This window comes from Lissotriton vulgaris, chromosome 4_1 (assembly GCF_964263255.1).
Source record: "Lissotriton vulgaris chromosome 4_1, aLisVul1.2, whole genome shotgun sequence".
Taxonomy (NCBI): Eukaryota; Metazoa; Chordata; class Amphibia; order Caudata; family Salamandridae; genus Lissotriton; species Lissotriton vulgaris.
The window spans coordinates 5557881-5578518 of record NC_141691.1 but is presented as its reverse complement, the minus strand read 5'-3'; the positions used below and the strand labels follow the sequence as shown (position 1 = coordinate 5578518).

At 43.5% G+C, this 20638-nt stretch overlaps 1 protein-coding gene across 1 annotated transcript in view; it reads right to left on the bottom strand.

Moving 5' to 3' along the window:
• Nucleotides 1–20638, bottom strand: part of LOC147718194 (extracellular calcium-sensing receptor-like) — a 129124-nt gene that overhangs the window by 91373 nt on the left and 17113 nt on the right. The window contains exons 3-4 of the mRNA XM_086967158.1: nt 6623–6723; nt 1497–1779 (exon numbers count right to left, since the gene is read on the bottom strand). Coding sequence (XP_086823284.1) covers nt 1497–1779; nt 6623–6723 — 384 coding nt within the window. The remainder of the gene's footprint in view (nt 1–1496; nt 1780–6622; nt 6724–20638) is intronic.

Here is a 20638-nt window from a genome sequence, read left to right as displayed (position 1 = left end):
AGGCTCATCCTTGACCCCGACGTTATTTAACGTCTATATGAGACCACTGGCTGGGATCGTCCGTCAATATGGTATTAGGATCATTACCTATGTGGACGATACTCAGCTGGTGGTTTCTCTTGCGCAGGGAGATAGCTCACCAGGAAAAATTGATCTGGCGGGCTGTCTAGAGGAAGTGAAAAACTGGATGACAACGCCATGTCTTAAGTTAAACGGACACAAAACAGAGCTTATGCTTCTAGGTCATTCTGCTCCGTCTACAATCAACTCTATATGGCCCATCTGTCTTGGCCCACCACCAGCCCATAAGGACACCATAAAGAGTCTTGGTGTCTGGCTGGACAAGTCCATGAGGTATGACAGCCAGGCTACCAGGCTATCTGCCAGCTGTTTTGGTGTTCTCAGACTCCTCAGGAAGATTCTTCCTTTGTTACCCTTTGAAGCCAAAAAATCGTGGTCCAAGGACTGATTCAATCTTGCCTTGACTTTGGCAATGCTCTGTATTTAGGAGCTACTGAATATACCCAGTGGAACTCCAACTAATCCAAAACTGGGCTGCGCGTACACTTCTTCAGCTCCCCCGCAGGAGTTCAGCCAAACCCGGGATTAGAAGCCTGCATTGGCTCCCTGCTAGGGAGAGAATCAATTTGAAATCACTATGTATCGCACACCAGGCCTTCTGGGAAACAGGACCAGCGATCAACTACTCTTTAATCACCCTCTAACATCCAAGCAAACAGTTGCATTCATCAAATGCTTTTCTGGTCACAGTCCCCAAGATCAGGAGATCTAGAGCCGGAGGTTGTTCTTTTTTATTTAATGCAGCTAAGATGTGGAATAACCTTCCCCTACACTTGAGGTCCAACTCTATTCTTACTTCTTTTTGTAAACAGCTGAAAACATTTCTGTTTAATAAATAGAGCCTTTTCCCCCCTGCTCTTCTTCTGTCTCTTTGGTTTAGGACCTTTTTTTTCTTATTAGCGCTTGGATGCCTCAGGGCAGCTATTGCGTTTTACAAAACGCATTTTCATTTCATTTCATATAGTTTTGCACTTTGTTATTCATTTATTCATTTATGAACTAGACATTCACTTTGACAGACTTTTACATACAAACTTCGAAATATAGTTCTTTTTTTGACGAGTAGAGGTAGTTCTGAAAAGAACTGGTTTTTTTTGGTGTTTTGTTTTGCTGCAAAAACGTAGAAAAAATGAACTTTTTAAACCAAACAATTGTTCAAAAGGAACAAAGAACTGAAAAAAATTAAAAAATTAATGAGAGCACTTTTGGCTCCTGTTCTTCTGCAGAATGTTTTCTATGGACTTTTGTCCATAAGTAATTAATTGTTTGCAATGCATGCACCGAATGATTATATCTTCAAACTCAGGCTGTATATTTGCAATCATGTCAGGTGTTGCTGGTGGTGGTGGTGGTGCCGTTGATGTGCTTGGACCAGACCCCAGCTGCTCCTCCCATCGTCGCATCACAGTTCTCACCCAATTCATGGGGTGTATGTTCTTCACATGGCGTTCCATGCTGAAAGTGCCAAATGAATACTTCTTGTTGGCATTTCCCCTAGATAGTACAGTTTGACATATCTTACATGTCACAAGTGGGGCGTTCACTTTTTTTAAACCTTCAGGGAAGGTAAAACATTTCCACACAATGGATTCCTTTTTCTTGGAAGGCTGTGGATCCTCTTCAATAAATTCATCAGATGAAAAATCATCTGATTCTGGTCGTTCAGCCATTTTCAATTGTTTCTCTAAATCCCAGGAGCTGAAGAAAAAAGATGGTTCTTCTGTGAAAGCAAAAGAAGAATGATTAACATGGCAGGGGTCTTTCAACAATTGGAGTAGGAAATATTATAAACCAATAGAATCTCTTGTTTTAAGGTCACATGGTTTGATGTAATCTTACGGTGCGCTTACGTAGCGCTTAAGTGCACTTACGTAGCGCTTACGATGCATTTATAGATCGCTTACGTAGTACGCACCCGCGCGAGATTCGTAATTGCTTTTAAAAGTAATATACTGTTCTTAAAAGTTTAAAAAAACCCATTTTCTTCATTACACCAGATATTGTCTACCTTTAAAATTTACATTAAATACGTAGATATTATGTTTTTGAACTTCAAAAAACTTTCGGGTGAGCGCACGTATGTTTCACGGTGCGTGCACGGAGCGTGTAAGTGCAAAGTACCTTTGCAAGATTTGTAATTACTTTAAAAAATATTATACTGTTCTTTAAAGTTTAAAAACCCATTTTCTTCATTATACCAGATATTGCCTACCTTTAAAATTTACATTAAATACGTAGATATTAAGTTTTGAAACTTAAAAAAACTTTTGGGGTGAGCGCACGGAAAGTTTACAGTGTGCTTACGGAGCTCTCACGGTGTGCTTACGGTGCGCGTACCTTGTGACAAAAAAAAAATTGAAAAAATTATTTTTGTACTTAGTTTTATAATTATTTTACTATAAAATGTGAAATATAAATAAGGGAAATATGATATATAAATATTTAATATAAAATACAAAAATTAGAATAAAAAGAAAGAATTTTAATAATTAGTACATTTAAAAATTATCTTTTACAAAACATTTGAAATTCAAGGAAAAAACCATAGGTTTTAAAAATGTTATAGTGAGGTATTAGCATTTAAACAACTGTACAAATTCACTGAAAAAACCATAGGTTTCACACACGTTATAGTTAGGAATTACTTAGCATTTAAAAAACCTTGCAAATTCACTGAAAAAACCATAGGTTTCACACATGTTATAGTTAGGAATTAGCATTTAAAACACCTTGCAAATTCACTGAAAAAAACATAGGTTTCACACATGTTATAGTTAGCTGGACATTTCTCTCATACAAAACCATCGAAATTCCCCCTTTCAGCTAACTATAACTCGCCCGCCTGCAATGCACTGCTGGTGACGTCACATATTAAATCACTCATGACATGGTCAGTGACATCACTCATGACATCACTGATGACATCTCAAATCACATCACTGATGACTTCACTAATTACATCATCCTTGTGGAAGAGTGGCAGACCTTCTCTCACCCTAATATAAACTTTGATACAGACATTCAGAAATAGAAAATAACATTTACAATACAATAGACATACCAATGCTAGTTAAAACACACTTATTTAGTAATTCCAAGATCTTTACACACATCCACTCATTCATCAACAGTCCAATACAGTCATTCATACATGTACTCTCTCATCATATGTACTCATACACTGATACATCCTGATCATCCCGTTACACACTGACACTCATCCATAGAGTTACCCACAGATAACTCATTTGTACTAGTTTAAAACATATGTACTTGCTCATAAATACACTAGTGAGAAAGTAATTCATTCACTAACACACCTATACATACACTCATCCACCTATACAGTCAAAGAAACAAATAATAACCGACATAGACACTTATGTAGCTACTCACCACACACACTCATCCACCCATACAGTCTTGCACACATACTGCCTTCAACACGTAGAAGCAGTAAGTCACACATTCATGCATCTATGCACTACGCAAGACCTCCCATCGAAGCATAGAGAAACTCAGACACTCCTACTGATACTCAATCAAACAATAACCTATATAGACGGTAGGGAGACGGTGGCAGTGTCTCCCGGACCCGCTGCTGCACCCGTGAGTTGTTAGTGAACTTTTGACATCTTTGCGCGGGCTGCGAGAAGCAATAGTGGATAATTTTAAAAAAGCAAGTTTCATTTTTAATTTCATTTTAATTAGGACAGCCTTACTTGTTCCCCTTATATTGGCATTCTCTCCCCGCATTTGACCGCCTGGGCTCGATATTGGAGCCTGCCCGCCTCGTTCCGACTCGGCAACCAGTGCCGCTGTGCGGAGGGCGGACAGGTAAGAGCCAGGCAGCACTTCCGGTTCTGCCGGAGCTGAGGTTAGCGCTCTAGTGGCTACCTCACTCCGGGCTCTAAGCGCGCAGCGGTTGCGCGCAGGGGGCACCTTCGAGCGCGCCTAAGAAGCGCCGAAGAAAAGCCCGTCTGCGCCCGTCCGCGACAGGACGGGGCGAGGGGCGATGAACCCTGACACTGCTCAACGAGCCTCCACTGGTAAGGGTAACCACATCATCACGTACTCTGGCCAAACGCTACTGAGCCTCAGACCATCTACGCATTGTAGCACCAAAATTCCATGGCACCGTATAGAGGGAGGCTTTTCCTGTCTACAATGTCGGCGTCACTCCAATTGCAGCACACCCCCTCCCGACCTAAATACCCTTCCACAGGGCCTGAAGAGCTTCCTTTTAAATGTGCGATCGTTACCCAAACACCAACATCAGGTTTGGGATTTAATTCACACCATTCAGCCGGACATATGTTTTCTTGTCGAAACATGGTTGAAACCCCATACTATTACAGCCATAGCAATGGGGATCCCATCCGGATATAAGATCAAACATTTAGACAGAGAAATTAAAACAGGAGGTGGCCTGGCAATTATACATAAGGAATTCATAAAAATCACGATAACAGAACAACATCTACACTCACAGTTAGAAATTATGATTTTTAGAATCATTTTAACTAGCCACATTACCTGGAAAGGTGCTTTGGTTTACCGGCCCCCGGGAACAAACCCTAATTTTGCGCTTACCCTCCAGGAAATTTTAGCTCCCCATCTCAAATCCAAAGAAGACTTTATTCTTCTGGGAGATTTTAACACGCATGTAGATCTGCCAACACTGTCTGAATCAACTGCTTTGATCACAGACCTCCCTAACCTAGGTCTAGAACTACAAAACCATGGATCTACCCATAAAGGAGGACATATGCTTGATCTACTTTTCTGCAACTGCGACAAAGTAATCTGTTCCATGACAAAAGAGATATCATGGACAGATCACTCTATGTTAGAATTTTCACTATTGACTCCAACAAGACCTGTTAAAAGGGCTTCTCTCCCCCCTATCTGGCGACGACAATGGCACAAAGTGACTGCCAACAAAGTACAGGAAGTCTGGACAAGTCCTGATATTCTGGCAACAGACACAGCAGATATGGCCTTAGCGAAGCTCAATGTCTCCATTAAGCAAGCCATTGACATCTTAGCTCCTTTAAAGCGACATAAGCAGTACCCTGCGTCTAAACAAGAAAGTTGGTATACCCATGAATTAAGAGCAGGGAAATAAAAATGCAGACGAGCTGAGAAGGCATGCAGGAAAAGGAAAACCGAGGATAGCCGTGTAGTTTTTCTAGATGCTCAATCAGAGTACTACAAAAATATAAAACTAGCTAGGAAACAACACTTAACGCAACAGATAGCAGAAGCGGGCAATTGCTCTAAGGAGCTCTTCAAAATTCTGCAGAACTTTATAAAACCAACTGCATGTGAGAGCTCTGACGATTTCTCGCAGGCCTTATGCGATGAAGTCTCGCTATTCTTTGAGGACAAAATAAATACTATCTACGAAAGAATAGTAGCAGCTAATAACATCACAAATAAGACCAACAAATGCCCTCCTCAGACCCCGCCAATATATAATAAACCTCCTCTGATATCCTTCCCTCCGATTGACAATACAGAGCTCCTCTCCCTTTGCAGTCACATTAAATCAGGGTCCCCCAACGACCTCATTCCTGCCAAAATGGTTGGCCCCCTGATTTCTCTTCTGGGACCCCCTATACTGGAAGTGATTAACACCTCCCTTATGAAAGGTCAGACCCAGCAGACTGGAAAAAGGCAGTGGTGAACCCTATAAGAAAAAAAGCAGCATCTCCATGGACAGACCTATCTCTCTCCTACCTTACTTAGGCAAGGTCACGGAGAGGCACGTGAACACCTATCTTTCCCAACATCTTGAAGCGACGGAAGGCCTGGACTATTCACAATCTGGGTTCAGGCCAAACCACAGCACAGAATCAGCCCTTCAAACAGTGACCAATAATCAAAATGGCACTGGATGATGGCAGCTCTATGATTCTAGTGCTGCTGGATCTTTCCGCCGCTTTTGATACGGTGTCTCACACGGTGCTTCTCAACCGCCTGAGGGAGGTAGGCGTGGAGGGAGGGGCTCTGGCGTGGATGGAGAGCTTCTTATCCGGTCGATCCCAAGAAGTTAGGCTGGGCTCCCATAAATCCATCCACAGGGAGCTCAACAAGGGAGTGCCACAAGGCTCTTGTTTAAGCCCCACACTTTTCAACGTGTATGTGGCCCCCCTGGCCAACTTAGCAAGATCTTTCGGGTTCACCCCGGTGTCGTACGCTGACGACACCCAACTCATTTTTCCCTTCAAAAACCTTACACCTGCAATACAAAGATCTTTTGCAGATGGCATGAGAGCCATTGCAGAATGGATGTCATCAAACTGTCTGCAGTGTAACGTAGGGAAAACTGAGGTCATGCTGTTCGGGCAAGCGGCAACACACTGGTCATCTGACTGGTGGCCCTTAGAGTTAGGCCCCGTCCCCACCCCCAAGAGTACGGTTAGGAACTTGGGAGTGCTACTTGATCAGCAACTCACATTTAAAGATCATGTAAATCAAGTTGCCGGTACCTGCTTTCGGGCTATCGGGATGTTAAGACGAGTCTTCCCCTACTTACCAGACCATCATAGGAAAACGCTTGCGCAGGCTCTTGTCATCAGCAGGGTGGATTACTGCAACGGTTTGCTCCTTCGAGCAAACGAGGAACAACTTAACAAACTACAGGTAATCCAAAACACAGCAGCAAGGATTGTCCTGAACGCTCTACCGTGGACTCCCTCCTGTCCCTTGCTGACTAGACTCCACTGGCTTCCAGTGAGGAAGCGAGTCCAGTTTAAAACCCTATGCACCATCCACAAGAGTATGCTAGTGGAAGGTCCTAAATATCTGACTGAAATCTTTCAGCCCTATATCCCCGGGCGTTCTTTACGCTCCAGTAACCAGCAGTTACTGCAGGTGCCTAGAGTAAAGAAGACCAGACAAGGTGGTCGTGCGCTGGCCCATGCTGGACCAATACTCTGGAATTCTTTGCCCCCAGAACTAAGATCACTTACCAGTCACCTGACTTTTTGGAAAACCTTTAAAACATACCTGTATCCCAGTAATTAATGCCTCTCTTGCTTGCATTCCACCATCACAACATACCTATCTAGAACACTCCCCTTTGCAGCGATAGCGCGGAGATACCCCTTCGGGGGTCTATTCAGGCGCTTTACAAGAACATAAAATAAATAAAAATAGACACTCATCTATCACTTATGTAGCTACTCACCAACACATGCAGCCACTTATACAGAAAGTGAGAGACTGATACAGAAAAGTATATATTTAAACATTACTCACTAACCCATGTATTCACTAAATTACACTTAATCAGTCAGTTATACAATCAATTTTCCACCCAAAAATCTGCCATTTAGACACTTATATACCCATTTCTTCTTTCATCAACCTTGAGATATACATATTTAAAACATATTTAATTTTCAGAAAAACACCCATTCACTGGATGTCATCAGTGACGTAATGAGTGATGTCACTGACCATGTCATGAGTGATGTAATAGGTGACGTCATCAGCAGTGCATTGCGGGCGCGTGAGTTATAGTTAGCTGAACTAACTATAACGGCGGAATTTCTATGGTTTTTTATGAGAGAAATGTCCAGCTAACTATAACTAAGCAGCTTGTCAACATGCTAACCACAGAGCGGGTCACATCCTCGACCCCATCTTTGCTGGAGGACAAACATCCGCTTCAGCCACACCAGTGGTCAGTCAAAATTTTGATTTTTAAATATCAATCTACATCAATATCGAGTTTTTAATATCGTAGGGACAGAATATCCTGATTAAACGATTAATAAGTCCATTATACCCTTGACCAGAATATCAACAGTTTTTTTTTTTATATCGAAGTAAGTAATATCGAAGTAAGCAATATCGTAGTAAGTAATATCGAAGGAAAAAATATTGTTGTCAATATTATTGAAAAAAATGTGTGTCATGTATTTTAGTATGTAGTACATATGTATGTTAAACTTTTTTAATGTATTTTCATAAATGTTAAAATAAATGTTTAGAAATTAGTAAGTTTGTTAAAGTAAATTTTGTATTTTAGTATCAAAGCGGGTTGTGGGTTTATAGGGGAATAGGGAGGAAAGTACTTTAATTATAATTAATTAATTAATTATTATGTTATTAATTATTGGTATTGATAATTAATTAATTATGAATTGGTAATATTTTTTATTGATTCGTTAATTAAGTTAATTATAATTAATGTAGTGCTAATTTTTATTTATTGTTATTGTTAATTGATTTATTGTTATTGTTAATTATTTGATGATTATTTTGTTACTAAGTGATTAATTGATAATTAAATTAATTATGTGATTTTTATATGGGTAGTGTGATTGTTTTTATATATTGGAATTGAATATTCATTAATTGTTACTTGATTATTACTTGGCAATTAATAGGTAATAATGTGTTAATTTATAATTATATTAATTATAATCAATGTAATATTATTGTTAATAATTGATAGTTACTTTAATAACGTTTTTCTATGTGTAGTGTGTTAAAGGGGGAATATAGTGGGATGTCATTTGATGTTATTTAAATAAATATTATGTTTATGCTATCCAATGCTTTCCTTACTGTTGCACTCTCTGGAGTGGGAATAGTAATTTTTACCCCTACGCTATCCAGCGCTTTCCCTACTGTTGCACTCCCTGGAGTGGGAAAAGTAATTTTTACCATTTCGCTATCCAGCGCTTTCCCTACTGTTACACTCACTGGGGTGGGGATAGATATGTTTACCCCTACCTTATCCAGCATTTTCCCGACCGCTGCACTCACTGGAGTTGGAATGGTAATTTTTACCCCTACGCTATCCAGCGCTTTCTATATTGTTGCACTCTCTGCAGTGGGAAAAGTAATTTTTACTCCTACGCTATGCAGCGCTTTCCCACCTGTTGCACTCTCTGGAGTTGGAATAGTAATTTTTACCCCTATGCTGTCCAGCACTTTCCCTGCTGTTGCACTCTCTGGAGTGGGAATAGTAATTTTTACCCCTACGCTATCCAGCGCTTTCCCTGCTGTTGCACTCTCTGGAGTGGGAATAGTACTTTTTACCCTTACGCTATCCAGTGCATTCCCTAATTTTGCAATATCTGGAGTGGGAATAGTCATTTTTACCCCTAGGCTATCCAACAATTTCCCTACTGTTGCACTCACTAGAGTGGGAATAGTAATTTTTACCCCTATGCTATCCAGCGATTTCCCTAATGTTGCACTCACTCGAGTGGGAATAGTACATGTTTCCCCTCCGCTATCCAGCTCTTTCCCTACTGTTGCACTCACTGGATAGGGAAAAGTAATTTTTACCCCTACGCTATCCAGCGCTTTCCCAACTGTTGCACTCTCTGGAGTGGGAATAGTAATTGTTACCCCTACGCTATCCTACGCTTTCCCTACTGTTGCAATATATGGAGCAAATATATATATTAATTTATATGTAGATGGTTTATTAATTTTAACATTATATGTATTTGTTATTATTTTTAAATATGTTTTAATATTTATAACTATAATTTTGTATTATTATATGTATTATTTACTTATTTTTACATTATTATTATAAATTTTAAAAAACTATATTTTGACTTCAATATTTCTGTGTCGATATTTTTGTAGGTCGATTTTCTGTCTGTCGATATTTTGTCAGACATTTAGCCACACCACCCAGCCCCTCTGGACGGACGACCACTGCACCCATTTCACATTTAACACTACCACTGCACCGAAGCCCATCCCGCGCCCGCCACAATGGAACTGGAGCAAGGTCACAGAGGAAAACCTCAACATCACCCTCTGTCAAAACCCCCCAGTGCCACACCATTAAGAAATACGCAGCCAGAGAATTTCACCACTGGGTTGCCTGCTGCGCCGACAAGCTTGCACTCATCTGCCACCCTATCAAACAACCACCTCTGAAGGCCACCTCGTTCATCGCTGAACTTCAAGAAGCCAGACGCTCCTTAAGACGCCTAGAGAAATTTTGGTGAAACCAGAAAACCACAGAAGCCTGTAACAACCACAAGAGCGCCCTATAGGAATACCACAAGCGCATAACAGACACTAAACAGGCCTTCAAAAGAGACAAAGTCCAGACCAACGTGACCAACGCCAAGGAACTGTTCAACGTCATACAGCAGTACACGAAACCCCCCTGCTAAGCCACGGATGTCACACCCTCCCAGGAACTTTGGGACAAACTCCTACTTCCATCGGAAGATCAAAGTCCTCTATGACAACTTCAGCAGACCAGTGTCAGACACCACCGCCGGGGATAAGCCAACCATCACTTTCTGGGATCCCACCACAATCGAACTCATCACCACGACCATGAAGAAAACACACTCAGGAGCCCCAACAGACCCCTGCCCACCACACATCTTCAACAGGGCCTCTGGCATTGTCGCACCCAAACAAGTATGGACCATCAACTCCTCCCTCAGAATCAGCGTCTGCCCAGATGACTGGAAAAGGGTGGAGGTGAAATCCCTCCTCAAGAAACCAACGGCCAACCCTACTGACCTGAAAAACTACCTGCCCATCTCTCTCCTACCCTTTGCAACCAAAGTCACAGAGAGACTCGCTGCTGACCGCCTTCATTGAAGAAAACTCCATCCTAGACACCTCCCAGTCTGGATTCTGTACCAAACACAGCACAGAGACTTTGCTCCTCACCGCCATGGACGACATCTGCATGCTACTTGACAAGGACACACCACAGCCCTCATCCTTCTAGACCTTTCTGCAGCATTCAACACCATCTCACATAGCCTGCTTGCAGCCAGACTTCATGATTCAGGGATACGAGAAGCTGCCCTTGACTGGATCCAATCCTTCCTCTCCGGCAAAACCCATAGGGTTAGCTCCCACCCTTCCTCTCCAAACCCAAGGAAATCAAAGGGATCATCACTCAGCCCCACGCTCTTCAACATCTACATGGCCCCCCTTGCCACCATTGTCAGACAGCATGGGCTCAGCATCACATCCTATGCTGACGACACCCAGCTCATACTTTCACTCACGAAGAATCCGAAGACACCAGACTCTGGTTACAGGAAGGAATGAAGAACGTGGCACCCTGGATGTTATGCCATGTTATAAAAATGAAATCCTTGCACGGCTACTCGTGAGTGTCCCGGCGCAGAACCATCGGGCTATAACAGTTTTAATCAGATGAATAAGTATGTTTAAATTTTTTTTTTAAACCGCTAGATCCTGGAGGGAACGCAGGACCACAGTAAGGTCATTCCATGCAGCCATTGCTTTGACTGAGAAAGAACTGCCCCCATCCTCTGACGCTTGAAGCGAGGTACTTGAGCACAGTGGAGGGACGAGGAGAGTAAAGGGCACGCAGGAGCATGAGAGACAATACGCCTCTGTAAATAGAGTGGGCCACCTCCATGCAGAGCGCGATGTGCCATGATCAATATTTTAAATTTCACTCTGGGGGCTACCGGCAGCCAGTGATGTAAACACAGCTGGTTTTGAACACTGTCTCTGCCAGATAGTTCTGATAACAGTCTGGCAGCAGTGTTCTGGACCACCTGTAACTTCTTTCACAGGTAGCCCGGTATGCCATAAAAAGGGCGTTAACATAATCAAATCACGACAAAATCAGCGCACATGTGACTGTTTGTCTGCAGTTGGGAGAAGGGGACAAAATCTTCTAAATGATTTAAGCAGTCCAAAGCAGCCATTGTCCAACTTCTTATTGTGTACTGCAAAGGAGAGAACTTCAAAACCAGACTTTTTGTTGGTTTCCCAATGGAGGTCAGGCAGGGGTATGCAGGAGGTAAAAGCGGCTCTCCGAAGTTTGAAGTAGATGTACCAATCAACAGAATCTCCGATTTACCCTCAGTGCACTTAAGTTGTGCCTCCGCCAGCCATTTGAACGTTGATGCGAGACAGTGTCGGGCCTAGGATACAGAGTCTGCCCCTTTGGCCCAGGTAAAAAGCAACTGCATATCATCTGCTTAGGTCATCACCTTAGCTCCTAACTCCTCTGCTAAATATATTAGAGGAGTCATATAGATGTTAAACAAAAGGGACTAAGGGAAGAACCCTGTGGGACACCCGTTGTAAAGGGCTGAGAAAGGGATAAAGACGGTGAAATCCAGATCTGCTCGGAGCGCCCTTCCAAAAAAGAGCGAATGCAGCCCCACACAGCACCTGACACTCCAATCCTGGCCAGTCGAAACAGAAGCAATGGATGCGGGACAGTATCGAACGCCGCTGAGAGGTCGATCAGAATTAGCGCCACCCTCCCGTCAACATCCAGACAGTCCCGTATAGCCTCTGCCACCTCAACCAGAACTGTTTCAGTGCTGTGGGATGAGCAAAATCCGGATCGCACTGGATGTAAAAGCGCTTCCCTTTCCACAAACTCGGTGAGCTAGTTATTTACAACCTTCTCACACACCTTAGCCAAGGTAGGGAGAAGGGAAATGGGCCTATAGTTCCCTGGACAAAGGGGGTCTAATGTCTGCTTTTTCAAAAGGTGCCGATCTTAGCCTCCGTCCAGGCCAAAGGGACCAAAGCTTTCCGGAGTGAAAGATTAATGATGATGTTAACTTCTACATTAACGGCCTCTGCTACTGCTGCTAGCATCCTAGCAGGGCAGGGGTCTAATGGGGAACCTGATTTTAAGCCTTTAAGAATTTTAAAACATTCCAATGGGACAACAGGCCTAAATTCGGACAATGGGCATCCAGTGGCTCCAGAGGAGCACACCAGGGCAGCCTCTGGGTAAGTGCTGCTTGGGGTGAAAGTTGATTGGATGGCTAAAATCTTATCTCTAAAGGAGTGAGAAAGAGTATTACACCATGAAGGTGAGGATGGCATCACACTAGTTTGGGCAGCTGGAGACATAAAGATTTGGACAATCGCATACATTTCCCTGGAGTTATTATTGGCAGCTTCAATGCGAGCTTAATAGAATTGCCTTTCAGCCGTCTTGATGGCTGCATAATATAGCTTCTGCTTATCTCAAAGCTTGCTCTTGTCCAGAGGACAGTAGCCACTCCTCCTCCACATTCGTTCAAGAATTTTACATTCGTGCTTCAGGCCATTGAGCGACGGATTAAACCAAGGTTTAGATGGAGATTCTCTGGCTGGCCTGATGGAGCGAGGGGGGCCACCACTGCAACTGCAGTTGAGACCCAGCTAGAAAAACCCACAACTTGGTCCTCAAGCTCACCTTTCAGGTTAGGTTTAGAGGCAGCCAAGGCCAAATTCAGTGCAGTCAATTTTGCCAGAGGCTGATATATAACCCGGGTGCAACAAAGGCTCAGCCTTAGACACTTCCCAAGAAAAGTAGGATATAAAATGGTCCGACCAGGTGACTGGAATAGGGTCCTTTAGCTGAATCGGAAAATGAGTACAAATAGGATCAAGAATATGTCCCCCTTGATGAGTAGAGAGGCAGACAAGTTAGTTAATCTGGGCCAACTGCATCCCATCAAGCAGAACTTGAGTATCTTTAATATCTGCCTGGTCCTGATGTATATTCTGACCGCCCTGGTGGTAACTGCATCACCCCAATCCTGAAGAAAAGGGCCCGCTGAGCCCGGAGGCCTATAGATCAGTAGGCCTCCAAGAGTGAAGTACGCAGACAATCGGATGCTAAAGTCTAGAGCTTCACAGCTACCCCAGAACGAAACCTCTTCTCTGTGAAGTTCCTACTTATTATTGTATATAATGGCAACTCCACTCCCTCGCCCCAGTGGACGATCAACTCTGGAGATTTTGTAGCCCTGAGGCATTGCTAGAGTCGTAATCGGGTCAGAGGAGGTGTCAAGCCAAGTTTCTGTCAGGAACAGTAGATAAAGTGAATGATCCTCTATAAGTTCAAAGGCTTCAACATAGTGTTTCCTGAGAGAGTGCACATTAATCAAGGCAGCCAGGAATAGAGAATCCTGTGACCATTGATCGAGTATATGGCCAATCTTATTAGGAGCACCTTGGCCCAATGACAGTTGAAACACACAGGTATGGCAGACGTGATAAGATGTCTCAGTCAGATCCTAACACCCTGCCGGACAATGCTGTGTGGAGTCAAGAGGCCGTAGAGCACAGCCGTATACCTTCTTCCTGTGCCTGGCTGGTGCTGGTTGCTTCTGAGGCGCTGACGGGTACAGACGGGCTTGACTTAGACACACCTTTGGTGCGCCAGCGGCTTGCCCGCTGGGCGCCCAGAACGTATGCATTGAAATAACGCCTGGTGCACGAGAAACTAGACCGCCACCTCAACAAGATGGCAGATCGTCTTTGCACCAGGGAGAAACAGGAAGTATGCTGCTGAGGTAGGGGAATTGTGCAAATAGGCAATTTGTTTTATGGTGCAAATATGCAGAATCGTGAGAACAGTCCACTTTTAAAAATCATCTATCTCCAGCAAAAGCATAAAAGCCAATAGAATAATTAGTTTTAAAAAAGTAGCGTCATTTAGCAACAACCCAGAGCGAGTGCGAGGTTGACCAACCCCCTAAGGCACTGACCTCCACGTGGCGCGCATTGAAATAACGCCTGGTGCACGAGAAACTAGACCGCCACCTCAACAAGATGGCGGATCCTCTTTGCACCAGGGAGAAACAGGAAGTATGCTGCTGAGGTAGGGGAATTGTGCAAATAGGCAATTTGTTTTTTGGTGCAAATATGCAGAATCGTGAGAACAGTTCACTTTTAAAAATCATCTATCTCCAGCAAAAGCAACAAAAGCATAAAAGCAAATAGAATAATTTGTTTTAAAAAGGTAGCGTCATTTAGCAACAAGCCGGATTGAGTGCGAGGTAGACCAACCCCCTAAGGGGATTGAAGGAATATACAATTGATACTATATAATGTTGTCATAACATATCCAATATATATCTGCAACCTCAATAAAAGCCCCTTGTAAATACACTTGACCCATGTACATCTTAAGAATCAGGCCCAAATTGAATAAAACGCCTTCTTGATTTCGTTTCCCGAGGCCTCTTTCGTTAGTAAGGAACACCGATATCAAAAGAAGTGGCAAAGTGGTACTGGGCGTTAATTACTGCTGGAGATAGAAACATAAATATCGAAGGTCAAATCTGGGGGAAAGACCTATTGACAGTAGACTTGGATTTAATTTGGGAAAAGTCAGTGGGGAAATGCTGGTCGACTCTTAAATCTGCGGCACTGAAAAGGAATCCTCTATATACCATACATCGAGCATATTGGACCCCAAAAAAGCTGTCCAAATTTAAAAATGCAGGAATAAAGAAATGCCCGAAATGTGGGGAAGAAAAGGCAGACGATATTCACATGTTTAGAAACTGCCCCATACTAAAGGAATTCTGGAATGAAGTTGGTAAGACCCTGAGCATAATCATGAACAAAGAAATAACTGTGAGTACTACTCTTACTCTTTTTGGGATCGAAGATACAGTTAATGGAGGGGGTTTAAACAAATGTCAAGAAAATTTACTCTTTGTATTAATTGTACTTGCAAGAAGGGAGATTTGCATTAAATGGGTTGGTTTCGGGGGAGGAGCCAAGATGGCGACCTGAACGGACGTGTGGTCGCTCGCTCCGCCGGCTCTGGAGACCCGCGCTACATCCTGACTCCTATCCTGGGGTTTCCCTCGACCGGAATATGCGGGACACGGAGCCGATCCTGACGGTGTCCCTCTGACTTCTCTGCCCGCCCGGAGTCGTGAGCTCTGGGCGGCTCGTCTCTTCCCCGGGTCACCGCCCGCCCATCGGCGCCTGCCGGACCTCGCATGCCCCGAGGCGGACAATCTGCTGCGGCGCCTGGCTAACATACGGGCGCGCTTTCACCCATCTGCTGCTTGCCATACCTGCGTCCTCAGCCCTGCCGAGATCCAGCGGAGCAGCGCCGGCACGGATACTAGAGGGCTCACGAGGTTCCCTTTGTTTGTGGCCGCCATGTTGTCGGTCGGACTTCTCCGTTGCTGTGCAGGCTGCCGGTGAACTCCTCACGGCCCTATTTGCCTGCCTCACTACCGGCTGTCCTCGGCTTCCGTGACACACCGGAGGGGGTACAGTTTGTTGCAGGGGCAATATCTACCTCCCATCGGGGCCCGTGGCCCCCGTGTCTCCCCCTCCTGGTGCCCTGTGGACGGCTGGCAAGATGGCGATGCCTGTTCACCAGAGCTGCGGAGATGGCGCAGTGCCCTCCTCCAGGGGAGGTGAGTGCATCCTTGCGCAGGGGACCGGAGTTGACTCTTCCTCCATGAATAGAGGACTACGTGAAACACAGCCGGACTACACCCTCAGGGACGTGATGACTATCCTGGGTGAAGTACGATTGGAAATGCGGCGCTTCTATAAGGTACTGGCTGAGACTCTGGATGCCTGTATTATTGCTGAGAGCCGAATGCAGGGGGCCCATCCCCGACAAGAGCCGGGACTGACTATGTTGCAGCTTGTCAGCCCACCACTATCTCCTGGAGACACTGTATCGATCGAGAGAACCATTGCTGGGACTTTTGAAGATTTGTTGCCGCTAGTCGACTCTGCTGCTGCTACAATGTCTCCCCTTTGTTCTTCAATCAACTGTCTGCCTCGTGCACCAGTCTCGCTTAGCTGTTCATTGCTAGCCTGTTCTCCTGCCCTGTCCTCTGCTCCTTCTTGGAACGATTTTATTTCATCCTTCAGTGACTTTTGTCGCCAGTATGTCTTGGAAGGGCATTTTCCTATGGGACTATTGTTTGTGAGGGACGGGCTATGCTTCCTCTGCGGTGATGCACCTCCCCCATCCTTGAGGCGGCCATGTTTATTTGTCGACGCAGACTGTATCGTATTACCAAGTTGGTTGGGTGATGGACTGTATCCTAGATCGGGCCAGGGTTAGGCGATATCCTAGTTGCATCAATATAGTGGCGGGTTGAGGCGGGGAGAGACTTGGGTTGTGTATGTGACACGGTGTACTATTTTCTGACTCTCTCCAATGGCAGGATCTTTGGTGAAGTTCTCCGTTAATTGATATTGGGGCGCAGACTGTTAATGTGCCGGCGGTGTCCGAGCGTGTACGAAGTGTACCTCCTCCTCCAATGTTCTTTCATGGGAGTCCAGGGATAGGCTTTTTCCTTGCTCCCTCCATCACTGGAGACTTTTTCCTTTCCTTTCCCTTCTTTCCTTTCGCCACTTCTCTTCTCTTTCTAAATTTCGGGTTTTTGGGGCGACAGACACTCTGCTGGGGGGGGGGCAGGCCGTAGCCTCTGCATGTGTGTAGGGTGGGGGGTTACATTTAGTTTTAGTTTCTTTTCTATGGTGCCTACGTATGACCTTCTTTTATGATTTCTTCTTTTTTCTGTCCTGAGTCTGAGATAGGGTTTAGGGGGTGCGGGTAGTACTATGTGCGGTTCGTGTATGCTAGCCGACTCTCCTGATGTTATGTATTGAACTGCAGATTTGATGAGGGGTTCCTTATTACTGTTGTTACTTTTTGGTGCTGCCTGCCCATGTGGTGAAGTAAATGTACGGACTCAGTACTCCTTGGTTCTATTCTTCACTGATTTATCTCTACACTAAAATCTTAAAATTTAAACCTCACTGCTCCTTCCCCTGGCGACTGGGTTCTGCTAAGTGTAACTGCTGTTAATTGACGCTATATTGCCTGCTGGCGCTGGGGGACCGTATGGTTTGTCTCTGTGCATAACAGTATTGTGGCCGGCCTGACGGTTGTAGGCCCGTATTTGTACCATCCTTACTGCACAATAAAGGTTTTCAAAAAATTAAAAAAAAAAAAAAAATGGGTTGGTTTCTCCCCACCAACACATGGAGAGTGGATGAACTCGGCTGTAAGAACAAACAAACTAGATAGAAAGGGAAATAACTGTAAGAGATTTAAGTACTGGGAAAGCTTTGAAAACCATCTAAATCCCAACACAGAGTAAAACACAAGTCCTATCATTAATGCGAAAAAACTTCTGGCGAACAAGTATGGTACTTGTTGAGTAGCCATAATGGCTAGCTCCCCCCTGTTTTGAAACCGAAGTTTAAATTATGTGACGGTTTAAGGGTACTCCTCTAAAAAAATCATCGGGAAGATGATAAACTCCCCAGACAAGAGAGACCAAGGGGCAGAAACGGAAAGGAACAATAAAAACTAGAGGTATTCACCTGAAACTCCGAGCACATAGAGCTTCGCAATATGAGGACAAAAAAACAAAACAAAAAAAAAAGAACATTATTTGTTCTGGGATCATGCAGGCGCGAAATAATGCTCCTAAACCTTGGACCTGCCATTCTTTTGTACCCCAGATGGTTTTTGTTTCAATGTTGTTTTTCCAGAAATCAAAACCAAATGTAATAATTTTTTCATAAAATGTTTCCTAATAAATCAATTTAGTATTTGTCAACATAGTTGTTATCCCTGTTTTATCTAACACTTTATAATAAAATGTTTCTGCATCACTTGTGTGAAACCCTGAGAAGTATGGGAATTTCTCATCAAATGTTTTCGAACTGCTTTTAGGTGGAGTTGCACAATGTTCCCATTGATAATGCTTAAAAACATTTCTAGGTTGTGCAGATTTATGCAAATAGTGATGTGCATTGTGGTTATAGCAGTACATTTGTTCATAGTTCGATAAACCCTGTAAATAATCATGTTCTGTAAATTTTGCTGACATTACTAAATCTGACATCATATTAGTTATGCTTTCAAAGTCCCAATCATCAGAGAATGTACTTTGGTTTACAAAGTCACTTAATGAAACCTTGAATTACTGTGGATATTTCAAGAGTTCTACCGGGCCATAGATTTCGTAATCCGTTTTGTCCCAAACTACCTCACCGGGTATTGGAATGGCTGTGACATTCACTGATGATAGTTCTCTTTTCTCGATGTGAGATGACTTGTGTGGCTTTAGGACCAAGTTGATGTACTGACTTGCTGTGTCCATTGTACTGTAATACATTTTCCTAAAATTAGAACTAAAATTAGACAAAGAAGGAGTATATGTACGCCTAATATAATCCAAAATTCAATTAATGGTGCATTCAGATATGCTTCTTTGAGTTGATGAAAGAGTTCTGTTGCTTTGTCTTTAAAAGTTTTTGTTGCTGGAGTTTCTTCAGGTTCGCTTGGATCTTCAGAAAAGTTATCGAAATTGATAAAATAGCCAGATGCAGTTCTATCAATTGTTGGAATTGCTTTTTCAATTTTTATTTCATTAGCATAGTCTGAGGCTACATCGTAGTTGACTGGTGTTTCTTGACAAACTGTTTCAATTTGGGTTTCAAGAGGCACAAGTTCCGTGGCATTGTTGCATAGTCTTTTTTTATTCACTGCAGTTTTATCAAATGTGATTAGTCTCTAAGTTTGACCTCTTGGATTGTAGCAAGTTTTGGAGTTCTGCTAATTCTTTGGAGTCCACTGGGCCTACTACATATTATTGGCCACATGATTGTGGTCTTACCAGGTCGATGGATACAACTTGGTTCTCCTTTTTACCAGCAAGGGGCGGTAGTACAACTGATCTTGTTCCGCTGACAGCTAAGACAGGTACTGCTTTTCTGAAGGAAGGCCCAAATTCCTTCTTCACCACGATCTTCTCTCTGACCAGATCCACAATCTTTGGAATCCAGACAGGTCTTGCTGGGACAAGTGGTGTATCTTCAGTGGTTGTTGGCTGTTGTTTTAACTTTATGTTGCTCAGGGCATTTCTTGTTTCATTTAAGTCCTGTAAAACAGCCAAACGATCTCTGATGCATTTTTTCTTATCTTCTACCACTGAAGTCTGACTGTCTAAATCCTGAATATACATTCTAGTTCCGAACAATAGTTCGTACGGGCTGAAACCTTTTAGAGAATTTCTTGGCAGATTGTTAAGACTACGTTAGACATTTGTTAAATGTCGGACCCACCCATCACCCGAACCTAATATCTTTGCCGTTATAGATTGCTTTATGTCTCGGTTTTTTCTTTCCACAATCCCATATCCCTCAGGATGGAAGGGACAAGAGTACCGCAATGCAATGCCCATGCGGGTCATGGCCTCCATATAAGCTCAATAGCCAAAAGCATGACCCTGGTCAGAATGTAGCATGCCAATTGCGTATGTGCCGATAAAGACTTGCAAATCTTTTATAACAGTTCTGGCGTCAGCCGAGCGCTGGGGCCACATCCAAATGAATCTCGTGCAGGAATCCACTGCGACTATGATATATTTATAGTTACCATCCCTTTGTAAGGGACCACAGTGGTCCAGGTAAAGACATGCTAATGGTTTATCTGAGATTAGAAGGGGTGTCTGCTCCGGTCGTTTCACAGTTGATACTTTCATTCTTTGGCATATTTCACATTCTAGATCATATTTCTTAGTTTGTATTCTCATGCGCAGCCACCAATATCTCTGTTTTAATAATGATATTGTAGCTGAAACACCAGCATGTGCAGAAGCAAGCCCTTTGTGTGCCGCTGTAATTAGTCCTAACCTGTGTTCCATGTTTGGAATTGCCCTATCCCCCACTCCAGGGATTCGAGCAAATGGAACATTATTCGCATCAGTTATGTGTGAGTACTTTACTGGAAAGCCTTTCGGGAGTGTTTTTCTGTCATCTT